Source organism: Cynocephalus volans, chromosome 3 (assembly GCF_027409185.1).
Source record: "Cynocephalus volans isolate mCynVol1 chromosome 3, mCynVol1.pri, whole genome shotgun sequence".
NCBI classification, from domain to species: domain Eukaryota; kingdom Metazoa; phylum Chordata; class Mammalia; order Dermoptera; family Cynocephalidae; genus Cynocephalus; species Cynocephalus volans.
The window spans coordinates 5,092,524-5,118,661 of NC_084462.1; the positions used below are offsets into that span (position 1 = coordinate 5,092,524).

At 36.7% G+C, this 26,138-nt stretch overlaps 1 protein-coding gene and 1 pseudogene across 1 annotated transcript in view; both read right to left on the reverse strand.

Moving 5' to 3' along the window:
* Positions 1-7,329: 7,329 nt before the first annotated feature.
* Positions 7,330-8,242, reverse strand: LOC134371897 (vomeronasal type-1 receptor 4-like; annotated as a pseudogene).
* Positions 8,243-14,423: 6,181 nt separating this feature from the next.
* LOC134372928 (zinc finger protein 677-like) overlaps positions 14,424-26,138 on the reverse strand; it is a 40,564-nt gene continuing 28,849 nt past the window's right edge. The window contains 2 exon segments of the mRNA XM_063090265.1: positions 14,424-14,479; positions 14,482-16,266. Of these exon segments, the coding sequence (XP_062946335.1) occupies positions 14,424-14,479; positions 14,482-16,266 (1,841 nt within the window).

Sequence of the window (26,138 nt, forward strand, 5' to 3'; positions counted from 1 at the left end):
TAGGTATTAGACTATTAAATTATGCAGAAACAAAATGTGTAGTTACAAACCAAAGTTATAATCATACTAGCTTTCAGAATAATCACTGTTTTTTCACAAGTGTATTAGTCTCTTAAATTACATAGAAAGCAAAAAGTGGACTTTTGGCTTAACAGACCAAAGTTAAAATGATACTAGCTTTAATAAACTGTTTGCATTTATTGTTATTTATTTTTCTTCTTGCTGCTTCAAGGTACTGTCTAGCGTCCTTTCATTTCAACCTCCAGGACATACATAGGATCATGTCATCTGCAAACAGGAAAAGTTTGACTTCATCTTTTCCAACCTGAATGTCCTTTGTTTCTTTCTCTTGACTGATTGCTCTGGCTAGTACTTCCAATACTATGTTAAATAGGAGTGGTGATTTGTCTTCTTCCTGTTCTTAAGGAAAAAGAGTTCAGTTTCTCACTATTCACGATATTGGTGGTGCTTGTCATAAGTAACTTTTATTGTGCTGAGGTGTTTTCCTTCTGTACCTAATTTGTTGAGAGTATTTATCATGAAGGAATGTTGAATTTTGTCAAATGCTTTTTCTGCATCTATCAAGATAATCACATGGATTTTGTCCTTGAATTTCTTGATGTGGTGTATGACATCACAAAATCATTCTTGCATATATTGAACCATCACTGCATCCCTGGAATGAATCCCACTTGATCATGGTGTATAATTTTTTTGGTGTATTGCTGTAGTCTGATTACTAGCATTTTTTATTTTTACTTTGTCAATACACATGTGGTTGATTATTATGGCCAATTAATGAAATCTACCTCGCTCCTCCCTCATCCCCCTCCCTCCCAACAATGTGTTTTCTGTATGCTTCTCCTATCAATTTAAAGGAATTGTAATTGTTATGTCTTCTTCCCTCCCTCCCTCCCTTGTTTTTTTTGTATTTATTAATTTATTTTTAGCTCTGACAAATAAGTGAGAACATGTGATATTTCTCTTTCTGTGCCTGACTTGTTTAACTAAATATAATTCTCTCTAGGTCCATCCATGTCATTGCAAATGGCAGTATTTTCATTCTTTTTAGAGCTGACTAGTATTCCATTATATAGATATACAACATTTTGCATATTCACTCATCTGATGATGGACATTTCGGCTGGTTCCAAATCTTGGCTATTGTAAAGAGTACTACGATGAACATTGGGGAACAGGCATACTTTCGAATTGATGATTTCCATTCCTCCGGGTATATTCCCAGCAGTGGGATAGCTGGGTCATATGGTAGATCTATCTGCAATTGTTTGAAGAACCTCCATACCATTTTCCATAGAGGCTGCACCATTTTGCAGTCCCATCAACAATGCATGAGACTTCCTTTTTCTCTGCCACATAGCCAGCATTTATTATTCAATCTTTTGGATATTAGCCATCCTAACTGGGGTGAGATGGTATCTCACTGTGGATTAGATTTGCATTTCCCAAATGCTGAGTGATGTTGAGCATTTTTTCATACGTCTCTTGGCCATTCGTATATCTTCCTTAGAGAAATGCCTATTTAGGTCTTTTACACATTTTTATAATTGGGTTGCTTGTTTTTTTCTTGTAAAGTTGTTTGGTATGGATGGACCTTGAGAGAATTATATTAAGTGAAACAAGTCAGGCACAGAAAGAGAAATACCACATGTTCTCACTTATTGGTGGGAGCTAAAAATTAATATATAAATTTACACACACACACACACACACACACACACAAACCGGGGGGGGGGGAAGAAGATATAACAATCACAATTACTTGAAGTTGATATGACAAGCAAACAGAAAGGACATTGGTGGGGGGAGGGGGAGGGAGAAGGGAGGGAGGATTTGGTGATGGGAAGCAATAATCAGCCACAATATATGTCGACAAAATAAAATTTTTTAAAAAAATTTATCACATGAAAAATAAATAAATAATAAATAAAGTTGTTTGGGGTCCTTGTATATTCTGGATATTAATCCTTTGTCAGATGTATATTTTGCAAATATTTTCTCTCACTCTGTTGGTAATCTTTTAACTCTGTTAATTCTTTTGCTGTGCAGAACCTTTTTAGTTTGAAATAATCCCATTTGTTTATTCTTCCTTTGGTTGCCCATGCTTTTGTGGTCATATTCATGAAGTCTGTGTCCAGTCCTACTTCCTGAAGTGTTTCTCCTATGTTTTCTTTAAGAACTTTTATTGTTTCAGGATATATATTTAATTCTTTAATCCATTTTGTGTTTATTGTATTATATGGTAAGAGGTATGAGTCTAGCTTCATTCTCCTGCATATGGATATCCAGTTATCCCAGCACCACTTGCTGAAGAGGCAGTCTCTTCCCCAGTGTATTGGCTTGGTGCCTTTGTCAAAGATCAGATGGCTGAAGGTGTGTGGGTTGATTTCTGGATTCTCTATTCTATTCCATTTAGCAGTGTGTCTGTTTTTATGCCAGTACCATAGTGTTTTGGTTATTATAGCTTTGTAGTATAGTTTAAAGTCAGGTAGTGTTATGCCTCCAGCTTTATGTTTTTTGCTCAGCGTTGGTTTGGCTATGCGTGGTCTTTTGTTATTCCATATAGATATCTGGATAGCTCTTTCCATTTCTGATAAAAATGTCATTGGAATTTAGATGGGGATAGCATTGAATTTGTCTATAAGTGTGGGTAGTATGAACATTTTCACAATGTTGATTCTTCCAATCCAAGACCATGGGATATCTTTCCATCTTCTTGTATCCTCTCTAATTTCTCTCAGCAGTGGTTTGTAGTGCTCGTTATACAGATTTTTCACATCCTTGGTTAACTCAATTGTTAAGTATTTTATTTTTTGGTGGCTATTGTAAATGGGCAAGCTTTCTTGATTTCCCTTTCTGCTACTGATTTTTGTGTGTTAATTTTGTATCCTGCTACTTTGCTGAAATCATTTATCAACTCCAAGAGTTTTTTTGTAGAGGCTTAAGGCTGTTCGATATATAGGATCATGTTATCTGCAAACACGGATAGTTTGACTTCATCTTTTCCAATCTGGATGCCCTTTATTTCCTTCTCTTCTCTGCTTGCTCTGGCTAGTACTTCCAACACTATGTTGAATAGGAGTGGTGAGAGTGGGCATCCTTGTCTAGTCCTTTTCTTAAAGGAAAAGCTTTCATCTTTTCCCCATTCAGGATGATATTGGCAGTCGGTTTATCATATATGGCTTTAATTATGTTGAGATACTTTCCATCCATACCTAACTTATAGAGGGTCTTTGTCATGAATGATTGTTGAATTTTATCAAATGCTTTTTGATCATCTATAGAGATGACCACATGATCCTTGTGTTTGATTTTATTAATATGGTGTATCACATTTATTGATTTGCATATGTTGAACGAACCTTGCATCCCTGGGATGAATCCCACTTGATCACGGTGAATAATTTTATGTATGTGTTGCTGTATTCTGTTAGCTAGTATTTTATTGAGGATTTTTGCATCTATATTCATCAAGGATATCAGCCTGTAGTTTTCTCTTTTAGTTGTATCTTTACCTCGTTTTGGTATCGGGTTGATGTTTACTTCATAGAATGAGTTTGGGAGATTTGCCTCTGCTTCAATCTTTGTAATAGTTTGTAAAGAAATGGTGTCAATTCTTCTTTGAATATTTGGTAAAATTCTGCTTTGAATCCATCTTGTCCTGGGCTTTTCTTTGTTGGGAGACTTCTGATAATAGCTTCAAGCTCCTTTATTGTTATTGGTCTGTTCAGATTTTTTATGTCTTCTTCACTCAATTTTGGGAGATTGTGTGTGTCCAGAAATTTATCCATTTCCTCCAGATTTTCAAATTTGTTGGCATATAGTTGTTTATAGTAGTCTCGAATGATTCCTTGTATTTCAGATGAATCAGTTGTAATATCACCTTTTTCAATTCTAATTTTTGTTATTTGGATCTTCTCTCTTCTTCTTTTAGTTAGCCATGATAATGGTTTGTCAATTTTATTTATCTTTTCAAAAAACCAACTTTTTGATTCGTTGATCATTTGTATTATTTAGGGGGTTAAAATTTCATTCAGTTCTGCTCTGATCTTAATGATTTCTTTCCGTCTGCTACCTGGTGAAGTGTTAGGTTGTTCACTTGCCACGTTTATATTCTTCTGAAGTAAGCATTTAATATGATAAATTTCCCCTTAGTACTGCTTTTGCAGTATCCCACAGGTTTTGGTATGATGTATCATTGTTTTCATTAGTTTCAATAAATTTTTTGATTTCCTGCTTGATTTCTTCTTGGACCCACATGTCATTAAGTAGAATGCTGTTTAATTTCCACGTGTTTGTATGGTTTCCAGAATTTCATTTGTTATTGATTTCTAATTTTAATCCATTGTGGTCTGAGAAATTACAAGGGATAATTCCAATTTTTTTAAATGTGTTGAGACTTGATTTGTGACCTAATATGTGATCTATCCTGGAGAATGATCCATGTGCTGATGAGAAGAATGAATATTCTCAGGTTGTTGGATGGAATGTTCTGTAGATATCTGCCATTTCCAATTGGTCTAGAGTATTGTTTAGATCTTGTGTTTGTCTGCTGATTCTTTGCCTAGATGATCTGTCCAATATTGACAGTGGGGTGTTTGTGTCCCCTGCTATTATGGTATTAGTGTTTATTTCCTTCTTTAGGTCTAATAGAGTTTCTTTTATAAATCTGGCTGCTCCAACATTGGGTGCATATTTATTTATGATTGTTATGTCTTCTTGATGGGTCAATCCTTTTATTATAATGTAGTGTCCCTCATTATCTCTTTTTATGGTTTTTAGTTTAAAGTCCATTTTATCTGATACAAGAATAGCTACTCCAGCTCATTTTTCATTTCTGTTCACATGGTAAATCTTTTTCCATCCTTTCACTCTTAGTCTGTGTGGGTCTTTATGGATGAGATGGGTCTCTTGAAGGAAGCATATAGTTGGGTCCTCCTTTTTAATCCAGTCAGCCAGCCTGTGTCTTTTGATTGGGGAATTTAAGCTTTTTACATTGAGTTGTTATTGAAAAGTGTTGATTTATTCCTAGCATTTTATTGATTATTGTTTGGTTGTCTTAGGTGTCTTTTGTTCCTTGCTTTCTGATTTACTGTTTGTTTTCTGTGTTTGTTGGTTCCTTGGGTTGTAGATAGCCTTTTTGTTTGTTTGTTCTCTCTTCATGATTGCCATTTTTATTATACTAGTGGGTTTTGATTTTTCTTGGGTTTTTATGGCAGTGGTAGTTATTTTTCAGGAACCAAACCCAGTACTCCCTTGAGAATTTCTTGTAACGGTGGTTGTGTGGTGGTGAACTCCGGCAGTTTTTGTTTGTCTGAAAAATATACTATTTCCCTTCCTTTTGGAAGAATAGCCTTGCAGGGTAGAGTATTGTTGGCTGGTAATCTCTGTCTTTTAGCATTTTGAATATATCATCCCATTCCTTTCTGGCTTTTAGGGTTTGTGATGAAAAGTCTGATGTTAGCCTGATTCAGGCTCCCTTATAGGTGATTTTATGCTTCTTTCTTGTAGCTTTTAAGATTCCCTTTGTCTTTGCGTTTTGCTAATTTGACTATAACATGTCTTGGAGAAGACCTTTTTGGGTTGAATACGTTTGGGGATCTTTGAGCTTCCTGAATCTGAAGATCTGTGTCTTTTCCAATAACTGGGATGTTTTCTGCCAGTATTTTGTTGAATATGTTTTCAATGCAATCTCCTTTTCCACCACTTCTGGAATACCCATGACTTGGATATTTGAGCTCTTAAGGTTGTCTGATATCTCTCTCAGATTTTCTTCAATGCCTTTGAGTCTTTTTTCTTTCTTTCTTTCTTCTTTCTTTGTCTGCCTGTGTTATTTCAAACAGTCCATCTTCAAGTTCAGAGGTTCTCTCTTCAACTTTTGCAAGCCTGCTGGTTAAACTCTCCATTGTGTTTTGTTTCGCTGAATGAATTCTTCAGTTCAGCAAGCTCTGCTACATTCTTTTTCAGGGCAATGATTTCCTTGTACATTTCTTCTTTCAGGTCCTGTATACTTTTCCTCATTTCATCATGATGTCTAGCTGAGTTTTCTTGTATCTCATTCAGTTTCCTTAGAATTAGCACTCGAAATTCCTTGTCAGTCATTTCAAGGGCTTCTTGTTCTATAGGAACTAGAGCTTGAGAATTATTACCCTTTGGTGGTGTACTTACTTGATTTTTCGTATTTCTGGTATCTTTTCTTTGATGTTTATTCATTGTGGCAGGGGGTTTCATAGTCCACAGGTTTGACACTATTGTCTGACTAAGAAGTTGCTGGGGTTGCCAACTTGGTATGGCTACCTCAGTGTCTGCTTAGTTGGCCACTAGTGCCTTGCATGTGTGGTTGCCTTGGGTCTTGGGCCTCTCCGGGGAGCCACCTCTCTTGTCAGCATGGACTCAGCCAGGCTGCTGGGTCACAGGGCGGTAGCGTAGGGTGTGTGGTCTCTGGTGAGATTCCCCCTCCCCTGCTGGACATCTCTCTGTTCTGCATGCACTGCGCTGGGCTGCTGGGATGTGTTGAGGCACTGCAGAGCATGTGCTTTCTGTGGAGCTTCGACTTCCCCTGCTGGATGTCTCCCTGCTCTGTGCATAGTGAGCCAGGCTTGGGATGGGGCCAGGTGGTGGCAGTGAAGCCTACCTGCTGGATTGCTAGGCGGTGGCCCCACAGGATGTTTCATCTCTATGGAGCTTCCACCTCTCCTGCTGGATGTCTCTCTGCTCCGTATGCACTGGGCCGGTCTGCTGGATCACACAGTGGCAGTGTGGTCTCTGTGGAGCTTCCACCTCCCCTGCTGGACATCTCCCTGCTCCACACACCACTTCTCTCCTTCTCAAAGACCTTTTCCTTGGTCTCCCTCCAGACTCTTCTGCCACAACCAGGGTGATCAGGTCTCTTCTGTGCTCAGAACTCTCCAATGACTATCCATCTCCTCAAGTAGAAGCCAAAGTCCTACCATGGCCTAGTTTCGGAGGCTGGGAAGTCCAAAGTCCATCTGGTGGTGTCAACGGTTACCCAGGGGGTTCACATTGCAAGACGTGGAATCAGAGAGAGCAGAGAGAGACAGACAGACCCTCTTCTTTTTGAAGATTTCTTATTTTTTATTATTACTGCTTGATGGACAATAAACATAATCTAAATAATATGTATACACCTTGTACATGCACATATTCATATATAATCATGCACACATTTATAATATACAAATATATGCATGTGTATAGGACCATGTTCTTGTGAAATGACTGCTCATAATTGCACTTACAACTCTGTGGGGATGAGTGAATAAAAAACTAAATAATGTACAAAAGCTTTCAATTTACATTTTTTCTCATAAGTTCAGGGGTTTTTCTATTCATTACCCAGGCAAAGCAGGGCCTGGATGCACTGAAGTCACACCTCAGTAGCAGAAAGGGGCTGACAGCTGGAAAACACCCAGCAAATAGAGCAGCACTATTTACCAGGAACAAGTTGGGATTATTAGTAACAAACAAACTTGAAACATGCAGGTGATGATATAAAAGTAGACGAAGTTGCTCACCAGCAAAAGGATGTTTTTGGTCGCTCTAGACTCAGGGGAGGACCTGGGAGAGATGTTGGTCCTGTGAATGTGTTGAACCCGCTTCTTGTGCCTGTACAGGATGAAAACCATGGAGCTCCTGGCCCAGAACATGAGCCCCAAACATAAAACATCAGGAAATAACAGCAGTGCTGCATACAGAATGTCACTGGTTTTGTCATGACGAATGGAAGAATAGTATCCAAAATCTTTTTGGCTTGTGAAGTTTTTGTTGCTCCACTTTCCATTCACTATAAGCATGTACAGGATCCAGCTTAGGTGTCTAGAGGAGTCAATATACTTTGGAGCTTTTACTTTTATCTCTGCCAACCTGGAGCTACTGGGGCTGATTGTGATGGCCTGGAAGACACTCATCAGGCTGGTGCTGCCAATGGACACTCCCCTGCCCACTCTGTGAAGATAGAAAAGAAGTCTGCATCCAAAATCACTGAGGAAATCTTTCCACTCCAAAGCTGCCATTGTCTGGGGCAGAGGAGCGTTAAGAAATTGGCTACACTGAGATGCTTTACAATCAAATCTGTGGACTTTAACCTACACCTAGTGAAATAAAGAAAGAGATAATGGTAAAGAAGAGAAAAGTTCCCCAGAATTCCAAACATTGTCTGTGATAAGATGATTCCTATTGCCCCATCTCTGGCAGCCATCCTGTCAGTTACCAGCCTTCCAAGCCACAGAGTCCTGCATGAGAAGAGACAGGGGCTAGATTTATCATGCCAACTGAAATCCAATAGTCTCCATTTACTACTTGTTCCCACTGAAAAATATTTACTTAATGTTTTTCTTTCACCAAGAGGAGTCCAAGAATTGAATTTATAACTTTTAAAGAGCACTAATAATGTATAATCCAGGGCTATGAAGGCAGATCACATAGTAACTTCTTCATTCATCATAATCTATGAGGCAGGCAACACTATGAGTTTAATTATAAAAATGAAGAGAACATCGGCATAAAGAAGTGAGGTACTTGTCTAAATTCATATGCTGATTAGGTGTAAGTGGGGTTTTGGAAATATCCATGTGGTGACAAAGAGAATGCAATGAATCACCAAGGTCTAGTTAAAAGCTAGTTTGCCGTGTTCTTCAATAATCCAGATCTATATTTACTTTTGTTTTACACATTGACATTTTCCTTAGACTGGTAGTATTTTATACTTTTCGTTGTAATAAGTTTCCATTTTAAGGTTTATTCTAAGGCCAATAGCAATTATGAGGGTAGCTTAGATATTTTAATAAATATCAATGCACTGACAACCATATAATACACAATAAACCACATAGGCATGAACCTGCCCTATAACAGTTATGTGTAATAATGTATTAATGGCCCCATGTCAGTATACCTACAGAAAGATTCATTTGCTTTTATGTTACAAACACATTTAAAATGGCACCCCTCACTAGAATTACTGAATAATCATGTGCCATGCCTGAAACTTTGGTACATAAAATACCAGTACATGATAAAATCTTGTATGGTACAAAGTGATTTATTGATTTCAGGACATATATTTATCTATTTATTAAAATTGGAATTAAGTGAAGTGTTAGCAATGAAGCAAGATTTGTGAATGATATTAAAATAGAAGCCATATATGCAAAATAGCACGTGGATGGCCTGTACTCTTTTGCATTTAAAAAATGAAATAGCAGATTTGGGGCTGTTATTAGAATATATATATTTTCAATAGACTTATAGTTTAGAGAAGTTTTAGGTTCACAGCAAAAGTGAGCAGAATGTAAAAAGATTTCCTATATACTCTCTGTGTACACATAGCCTCCTTCATTATCAAATTTCCAAAGCAAAGTGGTGTATTTGTTACAAGTAAGGAGAATATTTTCTTAACGGGTGAAAATAATATATTTCTGACAGGGTGCTGTCAGAAACCCATAAACATGATAATGTTAACTTTTCCTTGAAAGTTTCTTATCTAGCTTTAAGAGGGAAATCACCTCACCATAATCATACACTAGTGATGTTTTCAGTATTGATATAAAATTACTTTCTTCATTAATAGCATCATAGATCAGACTCAGAGACAACATTTTATTTAAGCAATTACCATTCACACACACTTTCTATATAGAACTAGATGATTCCTGCAGATTCTACCTACTCTTTATTACAACCACGAAGAGGTTATAGGCAACCTCTAGTAATCCTGAAAATTTAGTCTGGGATTCCTGGAATGTAGGCTGAACAGCAGATTGATTTCAGAACATCTTTATGCACCTTAAAAATCATTTTTTATTATTAATTGAATTAAATCACTACAATCACTGTCAGTGAGGATTACATTAAGTTAAAGTGCGAGCCATCAGGGACTGATGTAAGGTCTAGAACATCCATTTCTCTTTACTAGTCTAGCCCATTCTCCAGGAATATTTTCTCCTTCCTGTGTGGCTTGGACATTTGACCAGATTCAATCCAAAGAATCTTCTACCCCTATGATCACTTACCCAGACTCTTGGCATGAGTTTTCTTTTATAGACTCTGCCTCTAACACCAACATAGAAAATACTCACCGACTTTATCTTTAACAGAATGGTGAGCTCTGTGTGATGATCATTATGGCCAGTGATTGTGTGGGAAGGAGGCAGCCAGACCTTGAAATACCGCTTTTGTGATTCTGTGACCTCACCTCCCTTCAGAACTGCAATTATCATTTCACCTGTGGTAGCAATGGGAGTGCAGGCTTGGGAGCTGAAAATATTTTTGAAAACTATTTTCACAGTTGGTAATTATGAAAACCAATTACGAGTTTCTTGCTAGCAGCTCTTAAGGGACTACTGGAGTATTTGTGCGAGGCTCTCACTTTTTTATGATTCCTAGAGGGAGACAGGGTCTCACATGGAGGGATGCAGGAAATACTGAGGTCTGGCGGCAGGTAAGAGACTGGCAGTGAGATATTGTTCAGTCCCATTGTTCTTTGCTTCCTTGAGAAGTTTTTCTATTCAAAGTCTAGTTCATGACCATTTTTTATTTTATTTACCTCCACCGTCATACAAGTTAATAGACATAAATATGATGAGACAATACCTGGGAAGGATGTTCAGAAGAGATAAAAGTAAATAAAGAATATGATACTGATAATTTATATTGGATATCATTGGGCTCATCTCCACAAATCTAAGTCAATTGATTTGGACTCATTTTTCACAATTCAATGACAGTTAATTTAGAAATTTTTGTAGGAACGTCATTTTTACCACTATTGATCACCATTAATAACAGGAACTTGGTAAGACAATATCCATAGAAGAAACAGAGAAGGTTCTGAAAGAGTCACTCACAAAGGAACACATCAGTATCAGATGGTTTAACAGGTCAATTCTACCATATCTCTATCAGATAAGCGACCACTACATATTTAATTTACAGATATCAAATGATTACCATTCTGCGGGGGTGCACCTGCGGTCCTCCCACAGACCCAGAAGGAGAAGGAGCCGACATGATTACCCCCGGTGTTGGGACCGAGGGATCTCGGGGGAAACGTGAACCTGCTGCCCCCCAACCCAGCCCCGTGAAAGAGACACTCAGACGCAGCAAGGGCTCTCTCAGGGCAGTTCCACTTTATTGCCGTTACACTGCAATTTATATAAGCAAGCAAGTAGGGGCTTTCCATGAACTAACCAATCAATTAAAGGATCACGTGGGCATGCATTTTGTACTAACATGTTGAACATAGCGATCACGCAGGGTTCACGAGTGCGGAAATACTGGAGGACCCATAAAAACCTTTTGGAGCTATCTTGGGTTACGCCTCCCCTACTTCCCGTGGGTGCTATCTTCATCCTCCACCCATAGGCACCATGTGGCTCACAGATAATGTTTGCTCCTAAAAATGGGCCTAACATTAGTATAAAAATATTTTGGACAATTTATCTACATAGTATTTTAGAAGCACTCTTAACAAGAATATTGTTTAAAGGATACAATGGAAAGGACATACAAGAAGTTATTAATACAAGGAAAACTGGTATTTCTCAATCAAGGAATCAGAAGGTTTGATAGTAAACCTTCAGTGTTTATTAGTCTTACTCCATTTTTTGGTATTTGACTATGAACAGATGTCCTCAACTCTCCCTTTCCCCCTTCTCCACACATGGGCAAGCTGATAAGCTCAGCAAGATCAAACCACTTGCAGGACTTAAATCCAGGCTCATCTTCTACATGCTACAGAGTCCCCAAGCAAGTCTCTTTTCCTTGCTGTCTGAGGCTTTTTAAAAAAAATAGCGTGGAAGGCCTCCGTGCTCTCCTTAGAAAGTCTCATGTAATAAATAGTCTCATTTCCTTTTGGTGTGTGACATCAGTCCCGACATCAGAACCAAATTTTGAGTCAAGTTGATCCTCTGTCTGCAGGATGTCCACAAGTCCAAATTAACTAAAAACATTAAAGAGTGGGGGGGGTTCAATATGTGAAATTCCTATTTATGCATGTGCGCGCGCGCGCACACACACACACACACACACACACACACACACACACACACACCTCTTTCCCCCTTAATTGTATACGTTCATTCTTAAGGGAAAACGCAGATCAGTGACTTTTCCAAATCATTCCATAAAAGCTCCACGCAGAAAAAAAAAATTATATATTTATTCTTGAAATTTTCTTTTATTTCTCAATATTTTTTCATATGCTTAATATATTTGTACTTTTCATCTCATGTACATCAAAGTCCATGCAAGCTATGGGTCTTATGAAGGCACAAAAAAGGACATGTAGAAATATATGGCACATATTCATGAATATTAACACAGTTGTTATGAGGACAGAGTCTAAAATGGCACTATGTTAACCATAGCCACATAAATATACAGGGGGCAGAGTGTGGAATGACTCAAGTGTAAATTATGAATATATATTTGTAAAGTTGTATTTTGCTTCATTCTACCATGGAACGAAATTGTTACACATGCTTTTCAATCCTGAGACTAAAGATGTTGTGTTACTCTTGTTATTAAGTACCACAGTGAAGCAGAATAGGCCTAAATTGATAGAAAAAAAACATGATTCATTGGGAGTTTTTTAAAAATAATGAAATTTTATTTACTAAAACATAACTATGATACATTGTAGGTAAAATGGTATCAACATAATACAGTAGTTAAACATGAATCTAACACATGCACAATGTACTCTGGTTCTTTTGATTAAGCACTCCTCTCTGATAATTACACTCTTCAGTTCCCAAGAATAGGACTAATTTTTCACTAATCTTTGATATACAACAGCTATTTCCTTTCAAATGAGAGCATGAGCATTATTTCGTCTCCATTATTTTAACCATATAAGCAGTCCCTACTAACCTATTATCCTATTTCCAAGAAAATCTTAGTCTCTCAAATGTTATGGCCTGCATTATTTTATGGTCAGCTGGCAGAGCAACGGTTTCTGATAATCCAGTGGCCCTCTATTGTATCAATAAATCTGTCAAAGAGGATACTAAATACATCATAGTTTTACATGCAATTTCTGCCCATCTCCATGTTCTCATTCAAAATCACAAAATATTGTATCTTAAAATTCAGTGTCCTTGTGCTTCCAAGAAACATGGATATGAATGATCCTCACCTAATGAAGTAGGCCCTTTAATCTCATCTATCCCTTCCCAGAGACCATCATGTTAACACACAAAAAACCATGTACTAAAGGTAAAAACAAGAAATTTCAAACTTCAGGATGAAAGACATCAAAAGAAATGTAGGTTTTTCAAGGGAACTACAAATAATACAAATACAGTATCTCCCAATATCCAGTTTTGCTTTCTGCAGTTTGTTACTTGCAGTCAACTATGGTCCAATAATATTAATTGAAAAATTTCAGAAATAAACAATTCATGTCTTAAATTAGACACTATTCTGAGTAGTGTGATGAAATCTCACACCATCCCACCAGCAACATGAATCAAGCATATCCACACCATTTACGCTACCTTCTTCACCCGTTATTCACTTAGCAGCCAAGTCAGTTATGAGATCACCTGCCAAAGTATCACAGTGCTTATGCTCAAATAAGCCTTATTTTATTAATAATGGTTCTAAAGTACAACAGTAGTGATGTTGACAACTTGTATATGCCAAAGAGAAGCCACAAAATGCTTCTTTAAGTGAAACAGTAAAAAGGTGAAAATTCTTGAATTAATATAGAAAGAAAATTATATGCTGAGGTTGCTAAGATCTATAGTTAAGAACAAACCTATCCATGAAATTGTGAATAAGGAAAAAGAAATTTATCTGTGAAACTGTAAAGAAGGAAAAAGAAAGTTGTGCAAGTTTTGTTGCTGCACTTCAAGGTTGCCACTGATAATACGTAGGGCTGGTAATATCTGCGGTTTTAGATATCCAGTGGGCGTCTTAGAACATATCCCCCTTGGATAAGGGGGAACACTACTCTATTATAAAAGTAAAGAACTCATCTTTCCATAAATCTCTTTCCATAAATCATTTTCAAATGGTTTTAGTGTTTATCTACTCTGAAGAATTTAAAAATTGAGTACAACTAATCTTCTGAAACTAGACATAATTCTCCCTAGTATTAATTCTCTGACGTGTAGTCTATTGAGAAGTGGTTAAACAACTTACCCCTGTTCGTTACATTTCTAAGATTTCTCTCCATTGTGAATTCTGTGGCAAATCCTGAAGTCCATTACCTAAAGGCCTTGCCACATTAGATACATTTGTATGGCTTCTTTACAGCATGGATTCTCTCATGACCCCAAAGTTGTGAACGTTTGATAAAACCCTTACCACAATCATTACACTTGTGTGGTTTCTCTCCAGGATGTATATTCTGATGTCTAGTGAGGCTTGACAACTGCTTAAAGGCTTTGCCACATTCATTACATTTGTAAGGTTTCTCTCCAGTATGAATTCTCTGATGTATTTTAAGGTTTGAATTTTGACTAAAGGCCTTCCCACATACATTACATTTATATGGTTTCTCTCCAGTATGGATTCTCTGATGCCGAGTAAGACGTGAACACCAATTAAAGGACTTGCCACATTCATTACATTTGTAAAGTTTTTCTCTGCCACAAGTTTTTTGATGGTCCTCCAGGCTTGAGCTCTGACTAAAGGCATTACCACATATACTAGATTCATAGTGTTTCTTATCAGTATGTATTTTTTGGTGTCGAGTAAGGTGTATAAATTGGGTAAAGGCCTTACTACATTCATTACATTTATAAGGTTTCTCTCCAGTATGGTTTCTCTTATGTTTAGTCAGGCTTGAACGCGCAGTAAAGCCTTTGCCACACTCACTACATTTATGAGGCTTATCACCAGTATGAATTCTCTGATGTTCCAGAAGACTTGAACATTGAATAAAACCCTTACCACATTCACTACATTTGTGTGGTTTTTCTCCAGTATGAATTCTATGATGTTTCACAAGGCTTGAAATGTGGGTAAAAGCCTTGCCACACTCATCACATTTATGTGATTTCTCTCCAGGATGTACATTCTGGTGCTTAGTAAGGTGTGAGCACTGTTTAAAGGCTTTGCCACATTCTTTACATTTATAAGGTTTCTCTCCAGTATGAATCCTACGGTGAATTCTGAGAGTAGACCACTGCCTAAAAACCTTGCCACATTCAATACATTTGTATGGTTTCTCTCCCGTATGAATTCTCTCATGATCCCAAAGATATGAACGTTTGGCGAAACCCTTACCACATTCATTACATTTGTAAGGTTTCTCTCCAGTGTGAATTCTCCCATGACGCCAAAGATCTGAACATTTGATAAAAGCCTTACCACACTCATTACATTTGTGTGGCTTCTCCCCAGTATGAATTCTCCAGTGACTTGCAAGGTGTGAATTCTGATTAAACACCTTGTCACATATACTACATTTATACGGTTTCTCTCCAGTATGGATTCTCTGATGTCTCGTGAGATTTGAGAACTGCTTGAAGGCTTTACCACACTTGTTACATTTGTAAGGTCTCTGCTCAGAATGAATTCTCTGATGACTAGTGAGGACTGAATACTGGCTAAAAATCTTCCCACATTCATTACATTTGAATGGTTTTTCTCTAAAGTGTGTTTTCTGGTGTTGTGTAAGTAATGAAGGATTCATAAAAAATTTTCCATATTTTTTAGAAATGTTGGTTTTGACAATAGGAGAAAATCTCTGAAGTGGTGAAACTGAAGAACAATTTTTGATAGGTTTCTCAACTTGATTATTACATTCATAAATTTTCTCTTCAGCTTGAAATTCCTGTAGCTCAGTCAGATGTGACTGAAAGCTTAACCCAATCCTATTTTCAAAATATTTCTTATACTTGTCTCCTGCAGAGGCTATGTTATTTTTCACTTTTGGCAAATTCCTTGTAAATAACTTTCCATGTCTGAAATACTGATATGCAGTTTTCCTTTCATAAACACTCTGCTTTAAAGGTAAATTAATCCAAGATTTGCTGTCTTGCTGATCTTTTCTACCACTGACATTTATGTAATCTGTTGTGGGCATTCCTTTGGAATTTCCTTCTTCAGATCCACACTTACTCTCAAATTCGCACATATTTACCCAGGCTGCCCTGAAGTCAAAATCTCCAATGCAATGTCTTTCATTTCTTCCGAATGCAACTGGTTGGTATAATTTTCCTTTATCAATATCTTTTGGTAAGAATTCCTTGATCGCAAATCTAGATGAGATACCTGAATAACATAAAGAACCACAGACTTCATATTAACTTGAGCTATAAGATGAATATTACACCAAAAGTAATACTTATATTGAAAAAATAAAATGTTCTCAAAATCTACAAATACTTAGGAATATAAAGTAAATAGAATTCTTTAATAAAGGATGATTACATGTATTCCAAATTATTTTAAGAGAAGACTATTTTCAAACAACATATAACCAAACTCCTAACATGAGCCCTGAAAGTTCACAACACCAAAACACAACTGGCAGTAGACAAATGGGTGTCACACTTAAAAAAAAAAAAAAAACATTATACAAATGCATATTCACTGCATAACTGTTGCATGCAAATAAATGCTAAAGCCAAGCACTATGTGATGTGATGATAAATAATTCCAAAAAAAACTTATCTAATGTATAACTTAAATGCACAGTAATTCAGAAGTGCAAAACTAAAATGCTAATAGAAAAATCAGTTAGAATTTAATAAAACGCTGGATAAGCAACAAAATACTCTTGTGAATGCATGTTATAAAACCATATGCAAAATAGGCATCTTGCAACATTAACAATTGTTGCATTACAGTCATAATCCATAATAATTACTAACCCCCATCATCCGTAAATCATAAATTAACAAAATATTTCAGTAGCCTGAGATAAATGTAGCAGGTAGTAAGAAAGTAACCACAAATACATGCAATTACAGGTTGGAGAATTCTAATAATTTCTCCCTTAAGAACAAGGGAATGGACTTATATTCCAAAAAAGAAAACCACAAAATAGGAGAATCAAAAAATATGCTCCCATATATTCCTAGGAATCTAAGTCATGAACATGCTTACTGACATTTGAAAGTTATTTCAGGTAAATATATAGTATTACAAAGATTAAAAGTTGGGTAAAGGTGATGTCATGAAAATTGTGGAGTAGCCAACTACAAAATGGCATCCCCCCCAAAAAAACAGCAAATAAATTGAGAAAAACTATCAGAATCAATTTTACTGGAATTCTGGAAACTAAACAAAGGTTCACAGTAAACAGGCAAATTCCTTAATCAAGAAAAAGGCAGCTGGTTCTTGATAGGAGACCTTGTGGTGTTTTAACTTACCCTGGGCCCATTCCTTTCTCCCCAGCACAGCAGCAGCCTCAAAGACAGCAGCCTACATTCCCAGTATAGGTCCCTCATACTAGAAAGGACAGAATAAACCTTATTCTCAACAAACTGTGGTTTTTACTTTGACCTGCCTGATGCTCCCTGAAGAACTGGCTCAAAGAGTTTTGCCTTTATTTTGCCTAATTCAAAAATCTCCCAGGGCAAAGGGACTACATGGGAGGCATTTGTTGAACACATCTAAAGACAAATATATTAGCTACTGATGCTTGGGGCAAGAGATTACAAGTGGGGCAAAAGAGGGAAGATATACTGAAAAGTACAGAAAGAAAGGTTTGGGAGTGAAATGCTTTGGAGGAATAAGGGCTTTAAAAAGCTCCTCCATATTCACAGGAATCTAACTTACACACATGCCCAGGGCTGTGTGAGTGCTTAGACAACACATGAGAAGACCCTAAGGTCTCACCTCCGGCTAATCTTCAGGCTCAGCAAAAGCAGGAGGTAAAGGCTAAGGCACAGTTGTAAACTGCCAGACTGAGACTGTAAGGTATTTCCCCCCACACCCCCGCAAAACACACAGAGCCCATTTGCAAACACTGGGAGATTTTGGGGGGTGGGAGGGAGGGTTCCAGACATTTGAGAAATTCTGTTGGATCACTAGCTAACTATTAAACTAATCAAACAGAGACTTCATGACAAAATATGCAGACTTTACAAAATTAACTCAGAAAAATTACTAAACAAACAAACAACAGGAACCACAATAAGCAGCATCAACAAGTCCTGGGGTGTGGTTTTGGGTGTGGAAGAATCTGACTTCCAGAGCAGCCACATGATATCTAAAGACTATAGTTTAAAGAAAATTACTAAAAACTCTCAGTACATGAGGAATAGAGGGAAACTTCCTCAACTTGATTAAAAATGTCTACAAAAAACCTACAGCTGACATCATACACAATAATGAGAAAATAGAAGAATTCCCACTAAGATCAGGAACAAAGCAAGAATATCCCCTTACCATTCCGTTTCAACACCATCCTGGAAGGCTTAGATAACACAATAAAAAAACAAGAAAAGAAAATAAAAGGTACATGAAATGAAAAGAAATACATAAAACTGTCTTTGTTCATAGATAACATGATTGCCTATGTAGCAAATGTGAAAGAATCAACAACAACAAAATACTGGAATTAATAAGTGATTACAGCAAGGTTGCAGGAGACAAGGTTAATATAGAAAAGTTGACTTATTTCCTGTATGGCAGCAATGAGCAAATGGAATTTGAAATTAAAAATATAACACCATTTACATTAGCAACCCCCAAAATAAAATACTTAGAGAAAAATCTAACAAAATAGGTACAAGATCTATACCAGGAATACTACTCAACTCTTGATGACAGAAATCAAAGCGTTTCCTCATATGGAAAGATATTCCATACCCATGGACAAGAAGACTCATTATTGCCAATGTGAGTTCTTCCCAACTTGATCTATAGAATAAATGCAATCCCAATCAAAATCCCAGGAAGTTATTTTGTGGCTATTGACAAAGTGATTCTAAAGTTTTACAGAGAGGCAAAAGACCCAGAATAGCCAACATAATACAATACAGAGAACCAAGTCAGAGGACTGACAGTACCTGACTTCAAGGATTACCATACAACTTCAGAAATCAAAACAGTGTGGTACTGGTGAAAGTGTAAACAAATAGACAATGGGAACAGAATAGAGAGCCTAGAAATAGACCTACAGAAATATGTCCAACTGATCTTTGGCAAAGGAGCAAAGGCAATACAATGGAGAAAAGAGTCTTTTCAACAAATGGTATTGGAACAACTGGACATCCACATGCAAACAACCAGACACAGACCTTACCCCTTTACAAAATTTAAATAAAAATGGATCAAAGATGTAAGTGTAAAGCAAAACTATAAAATTCCTAGAAAATGACACAGAAGATAAACCTAAACAACCTTGGGTTTGCCAATGACTTTTTAGATATAACATCAAAGGTAAAATGCATAAAAGAAAGAATAAACTGAACACCATTAAAATTAAATTTTTCTATGTGAAAGACGCTGTCCAGAGAATGAAAAGACAAGCCACAGACTGGGAGAGAATACTTGCAAAAGAAATGAGCTAGAAGTCATAAAAAGACATGGAGGGAACTTGGAAATCCATATTACTAAGTAAGTAAAAGCAGTAATTAAAAAAAATAATCTGAAAAGGTTAGATATTGTACGTATCCAACTATATGATATTCTGGAAAAGGCAAAACTGTAGTACTATATATTAAATGTTTGTGTCCCACCAAAATTCATATGTTGAAATCCTAGCCCCAAAGGTGCTGACAATATTAGGAGGTCAAGCCTCTGGTAGATGATTAAGTCATAAGCTCGCATGCACATATTAGGACCCTTAAAAAAGCAGCCCAAGAAAATTCCCTTGTCCCTCCTACCACGTGAGGATACATCTAGAAGGCACCATCTATGAGGAAGTGGGGCCTCTACAGACACTGAATCTGCTGGCACCTTGATCTTGGACTTCTCAATCCCCAGAACTATCAGAAATCAATGTCAGTTGTTTATAAGCTACCCATTTTATGATATCTTTGTTAGACCAGCCCTAACAAAGTAAGACACAAAGACAGTAAAAAGGTCATTAGTTGCCAAGAGTTAGGGGGTGGAAGGAATGTATATGCAGAGCACAGATTTTTAGGGCAGGACAAATACTGTGTGATACTATAAGGATGAATACATGTCATTACATGTTTGTCCAAAACCACAAAATGTACACCACCAAGAGTGAACACTCATGTATACTATGGATATGGGGTGATAAAGATATGTCAGTGTTTGTTCATCAATTGTAACCAATGTACCATTCTGGTGGTGAAGCTGATAATGAGGTAGGTCATGCATGCATGAGGTGGTCTGAGAATGCACAAGATATCTCTACTTTCCTCTCAATTTTGCTGTGAAACTAAGAAAATAAACTCTTAAGGGCTGGCTAGTGAGCTCACTTGGTTAGAGCATGGTATTGATAACACCAAGGTCAATGGTTCAGATCCTGGTACTGATCAGCTGCCAAAAAAAAAAAAAAAAAAAAAAAAGGAAAAGAAAAGCAAAGACAAAAGAAAAGAATCTCTAGGGCCAGCCTGTGGCTCACTTGGGACAATATGGTGCTGATACCACCAAGGCCACGGGTTTGGATCCCTATATAGGGATGCCAGTTAGCTCACTTGGGAGAGTGTGGTGCTGACAACACCAAGTTAAGGGTTAAGATCCCCTTACCAGTCATCTCTTTAAAAAAAAAGAAAAAGAAAAGAATATCAAAAAAAGTACAATGCCTGCAAGCAAAGTATGAGTTATGGCCCATAAACACACATAAAAAAGAAATTAACAGGCATTATTCCTAAGAATGCCCACCCATTGGGCTTTACTAATCAAAGAATTTATTTTTTTTTAATTAATTTATTTATTTATTTATTTTCTGAGACAATGCCTTTTATTTAGATTTTTCTCTGCAGGGGGTTTTTGGGTATCATTTTTATTCCATCAGCAAGCTTGAATTAAGAATTTAAAAAGGACAGGGGAAGCCAGTTTTTTTTCCTTCCTTAGCACGTCTCAGGTGATTAGCTCATGCTTCCTCCTTTTAGTATCAGGTTATCTATCAGATTGGGACCATCTTCTCATTTTCCTGAAGTTAACCTGTGACCTCTTCCGGGTGGCAAGCTGTGGTTAATATCTACCCTATTAATGGGGTGGGACTATTGCATTTACAAAGTGATAGACAGTACTATCATATGACCTATGTCTATTGCTAAATGTTAAGTACAAATTTGCTAAAAGGAACAATGCTAACATTTAAATTCTAATGGGGGTGTAATGATCTTATGTTCTAATGGAATGAACCTACTGTTGATATGGAAAAAGAACAGAGGATATTTGAGCGGCATTATCATGCACATCTTGAGGTTATCTTGATCTAAATGTTAAAGTGTCCTTGTGCACAGCACCGTCCCTCACAAAACCAGTTACATTTGCCTCTTAGGTCTCATTTTGCTGGTTTAATAATTTTACAGCATCTACTTTTATCCCAATATCTAATTCTTAATGATTTACTTAAAACTGGATACCACCAAGTAAAGGGGGTTCTACAGTTTCGTTCCCATATCCTTAATTTGTCCCAATCATATAATTTCTCATTAATGCCAACCGTTCTCTTGCCATGAATATAACCTCCAGTAAATGATGTTTGCCAACTTACATTAGGCTGCGGCTCATATTTAGTCATGAGCGGTGCTTTTGGAACATATGTTGCTGTGGTCAATTTACCATAAGGGGATAATTTTGAATTGTCCAACTGACTCGGATACTCTGTGGGAATGTTTAGTTCAATGACCGTATAATTATTTGTGTTATTTTTATAATCTTTTGGGAATTCAGAGAACTGCCACACTAACCAAAATATCGAAAGAGAAGGCAAAAGCCACGAAGCCGAGGCAGGAACCCTGATGGGTTGTAGCAAGGGCTCGTAGCTGCGGCCTGGTCAGCAGTTCTCCATCCAGCGGCCTTGCCAACTTGGAGAGGGCAGCCCAAGCTGACTCCTTTAGGATCCTGCCACGGCGTGGACCACGCCAGCTCCCCCTTTTTTACTTTGGAATTTCAAGGCGAGGAGTTCTCATTGTGTTGTCTTTATTGCGGATCCGAGGTATCTGATGAGGACTGCTGGTGTCCTGTGACACATATTTAAGCCTCCATTCTACTTTGAGGAAAAATGTTCAAAACATGCCCAAAGTTCTACCCAGCAGCCGCCCCGGGAACCTGCATGCACTTCTGTCCCACTGCGAGTGGCAACCACATCGGTGGTGCTGGACTCGGGTCAGCCCTGGTTTGCACAACAGTGACGGCGAGCCACTCGAAGTCTTTTCCAGCTGTACTGCGCTGTAATTGTGGTTGCTTGCTCAGGACAGCATGCTGCTTTCACCTAATCAAAGAATTTAAATCACTATTTTAAATATGCTTGAAGAGCAAAAAGAAACCACGTGCAAAGAACTAAAGGAAACGATGAAAACAATATCTCTGGGAGTTGATAATATCAATAAAGAGATAGAAATTACAAAAAAGAACCAAATAGAAATTCTGGAGCTGAAAAGTATAAGGGGGGGCAGGGAGCAGGGAACCCTAAAGTGGTCCAATAGCAGAACTGAACAGGCAGAAGATGGAATCAGCAAACCTGAAGATAGATCAATTGAGATTCCCTAATCTCAGAAGTAGAAACAAAAAAGAATGAAGAAAAAGTAATAGAGCATAACGGACCCATGGGATACCTTCAAGCACACCAAATACAGATAATGGACATATCAGAAGGAAAGGACAAAAAGAAATGGGCAGAAAAACTATTTGAAGAAATAAGAAAAAATTCACAAATTTGATAAAAGACATGACTCTACATGTCCAAGGAGCTCAATGAACCTCAAGTAAGATAAAATCAAAGCCATTCATACTGGATACCTTACAATCAAACCATGAAAAGCCAGAGACAGAGAGTATCTTGAAAGAAACAAGAGTTTATTCCTGAGGGAGAAGGGATCTTCAATGAGATTAATAGCTGATTCCACATCAGAAACCACGAGAGCCAGAAGACAATGAAATGACATTTTCAAAGTGCTTTTAAAAAGTAACTCTCTACCAAGAATTCTATATCCACCAAAACTATCCTTCAAAAATAAATTTGAAATTAAGACACTGCCAGAAAACCCAAAACAGAGTACATTGCTAGCAGACCTGTCTTACAAAAAATGGTGAAAGAAATCTTTCAGGTTAAAATGAAAGAAGAGACAGTAACTTGAATCTACATGAAGAAAAAAGGAGCACTGATAAAAGTACTACATAGGTAAATATAAGGTCAGTTTTAATGTATTTTTGGTTTGTAACTATGCCTTTTTCCCCCCATATGATCTAAAAGACAACAAAAACCATGGGCAGACCAGATAGCTCAGTTGTTTGGAGCACAGTGTTATAGCACCAAGGTTAAGGGTTCAGATCCCTGAACTAACAGAAAAAAAAAAAAAAAAAAAAGACAACAGAAAACAGTAATTATAAACCTATCCACAGACATACAATGTACAAAGATGGAATCTACAACAACTAGGAGAGACAATATAGAGGAGCAAAGTTTTTGTATACTATTGCAATTAACATGGTATTAATTTAAACTAAATTGTCACAAAGTAAGATTTTATTTGTACTCTCCAGGGCAACCACCAGCAAAGCAACTATATACTAAAGGAAACAATAAGATCAAAATAGCATTAGAATACCCATCTAACACAAAAGAGGATAATATGGTGGAATTGAAGGAAAAAAAGACACAAAACACAATGAAAACTAAATGACAAAAGTCCTTCTTTATTATTAATTATACTAAGTGTAAATGAATTAAAACCTGCAATTAAAAGGTAGAGGTTGGCAGCATGGATTAATAAACAGGACCCAAATACATTCTATCTACAAAAGGTTCACTTTAGATACAAAGACACAAACATGTTGAAAGTGACAGGATAGCAAATAATTTTGTTATGTGCTGAATTGTGAATTGTGTCTCCACAAAATCAATATGTTGAAGTCTTAATCCCCAGTACCTCATAATGTGACTGTATTTACAGACAGGGTCTTTAGAGGGATAGTTATTGTTAAAGTAACTAGGGTAGGCCCTAATCCAATCACTGGTGTCCTTGTAAGAAGATATTGGGACAGAGACACACACAGAGGGAAGACCATTTGAAGACACAAGGAGGAGAAGATGGACATTTACAAGCCAAGGAGAGAGACTTCAGATGAAACAACCCTGCCTACACCTTAATCATGGACTTCTAGCTTCCATAACTATAGGAAAATAAATTTTTATTGTTTAAGCCACTCAGCCTATGGTACTTTTATGGCAGTCTGAGAAAACTAATAGAGATTCCATGCAAATAGTAAACAAGTTAGACCTGGTATGGCTATACTAAATACTAGAAAAAACAGATATTAGGTTAAAAATTGTTATGAGACAAATAACATTATATATTAATAAAAGTTTCAACTAATCAAGCAATTACAACAAATATGAACATTTACACACCTAACAGAGCCCCAAATATATGAAGCAAATATTTACAGAATTGAAGGGGGGAAAAAAAACAGTTCTATGATAACATTTGGAAACTTTGGTACCCTACTTTCAATAATGGATAGAATAGCTAGACAGAAGATTAATAAAGAAATAGAGGACTTAAGCAATAGTATTAATTAACCAGGCCTGACAGATATGTAGAATACTCCACCCAATAACAGGAGAGATCTTCTCTAGGTGCACATGGAACATTCTCCAAAACAGACCATATGTTAAGCTACACAGCAAGTCTCAATAAATTGAAAAAGTCCAAAATCATATTTTTTCTCTGATCAAACAGCATGAAATTAGAAATGAATGACAGAAGTAAAACTAAAAAGTTCATGAATATGTAAAAAATAAAAAACACACTCTTAAAACAACCAACAGGTCAAAGAAAATATTCTGAAAGGAATAAAACAAAAACACAGCATAGCAAAATTCATGAGATGTGGCAAAAACAATATTCAGAAACACGTGGCTGTAAAGGCCTACATTACAAAAGCAGGAAGATTTCAAGATCAAAAACCTAACCTTCTACCTTATGAAAGCAGAAAGAGTAAATTAAATTAAACCAAAAAAAAAAAAGCAGAACTAATTAAATAATAAAAATTTGTTTCAATTGAGAATAGAAAAGTACTGAGAATGAACAAAACCAAAAATTGGTTCTCTAAACTGACCATACAAAAAGAGAGAAGACACAACTACTAAAATCAGAATGGAAACTTAGGAATTTACTACAGACCTTGCACAAAAACAGAGTATATGAGAATAACACAACATTATATGCCAACACATTAGATAACCTAGATGAAATGAAAAAATTCCTAGAAACACATAAAGTACCAAATGATCTCAAAAATAGAAAATCTGTTAACACCTATAACAAGTAAGAAATTGTCAGCAATCAAAACTTTTCCACAAAAAAAGTCCAAGAATAGTTCCACTAGTTAATTCTACCAATCACTGAATAAAGAATTAACACCAATTCTTCTCAAACTTATCCAAAAAATAGGAGAACACTTCCTAACTCAGTCTATAAGGCCAGTACTATCCTGATTCCAAACCCCAAAATATCACAAGAAAATTACACCCATATCTCACGAATATATGCAAAAGTCCTCAACAAAATACTATCAAACTAAATTCAACAGCATGTTAAAAAGTGCTATACATTACAACGAAGTGGATTCATCCTAGGAAGGGAAAAGTGGCTCAGAGGAGGAAAATCAATGTACTACAACACAATTATAAGAGGAAAAAACACATGATTATTTCAACTGGTGCACAAAAAGCCTTTGATAAAATCATGCTAGAAATAGACAGGATTTCTTCAATATAATAAAAAGTATTATGAAAAAAATGTTTTAAAATTATACTCAATGGTGAAAGACTGAAAGCATTCCCTCTAGTATGAGGAATAAGAGAAATACAATGGTGCCTGCTTTCATTACTTGTATTCTATAAGTGTGTTTGAATAGCTAGGGAACTAGGACCAAAAAAAGAAAGAAAAAATCAAAATTAGAAAGGAAGAAGTAAAAGTATTGCCTTGCAGATGATGTCTTAGTCTGTTTGTGCTACTACAACAAATACCTGAGAATGGGTA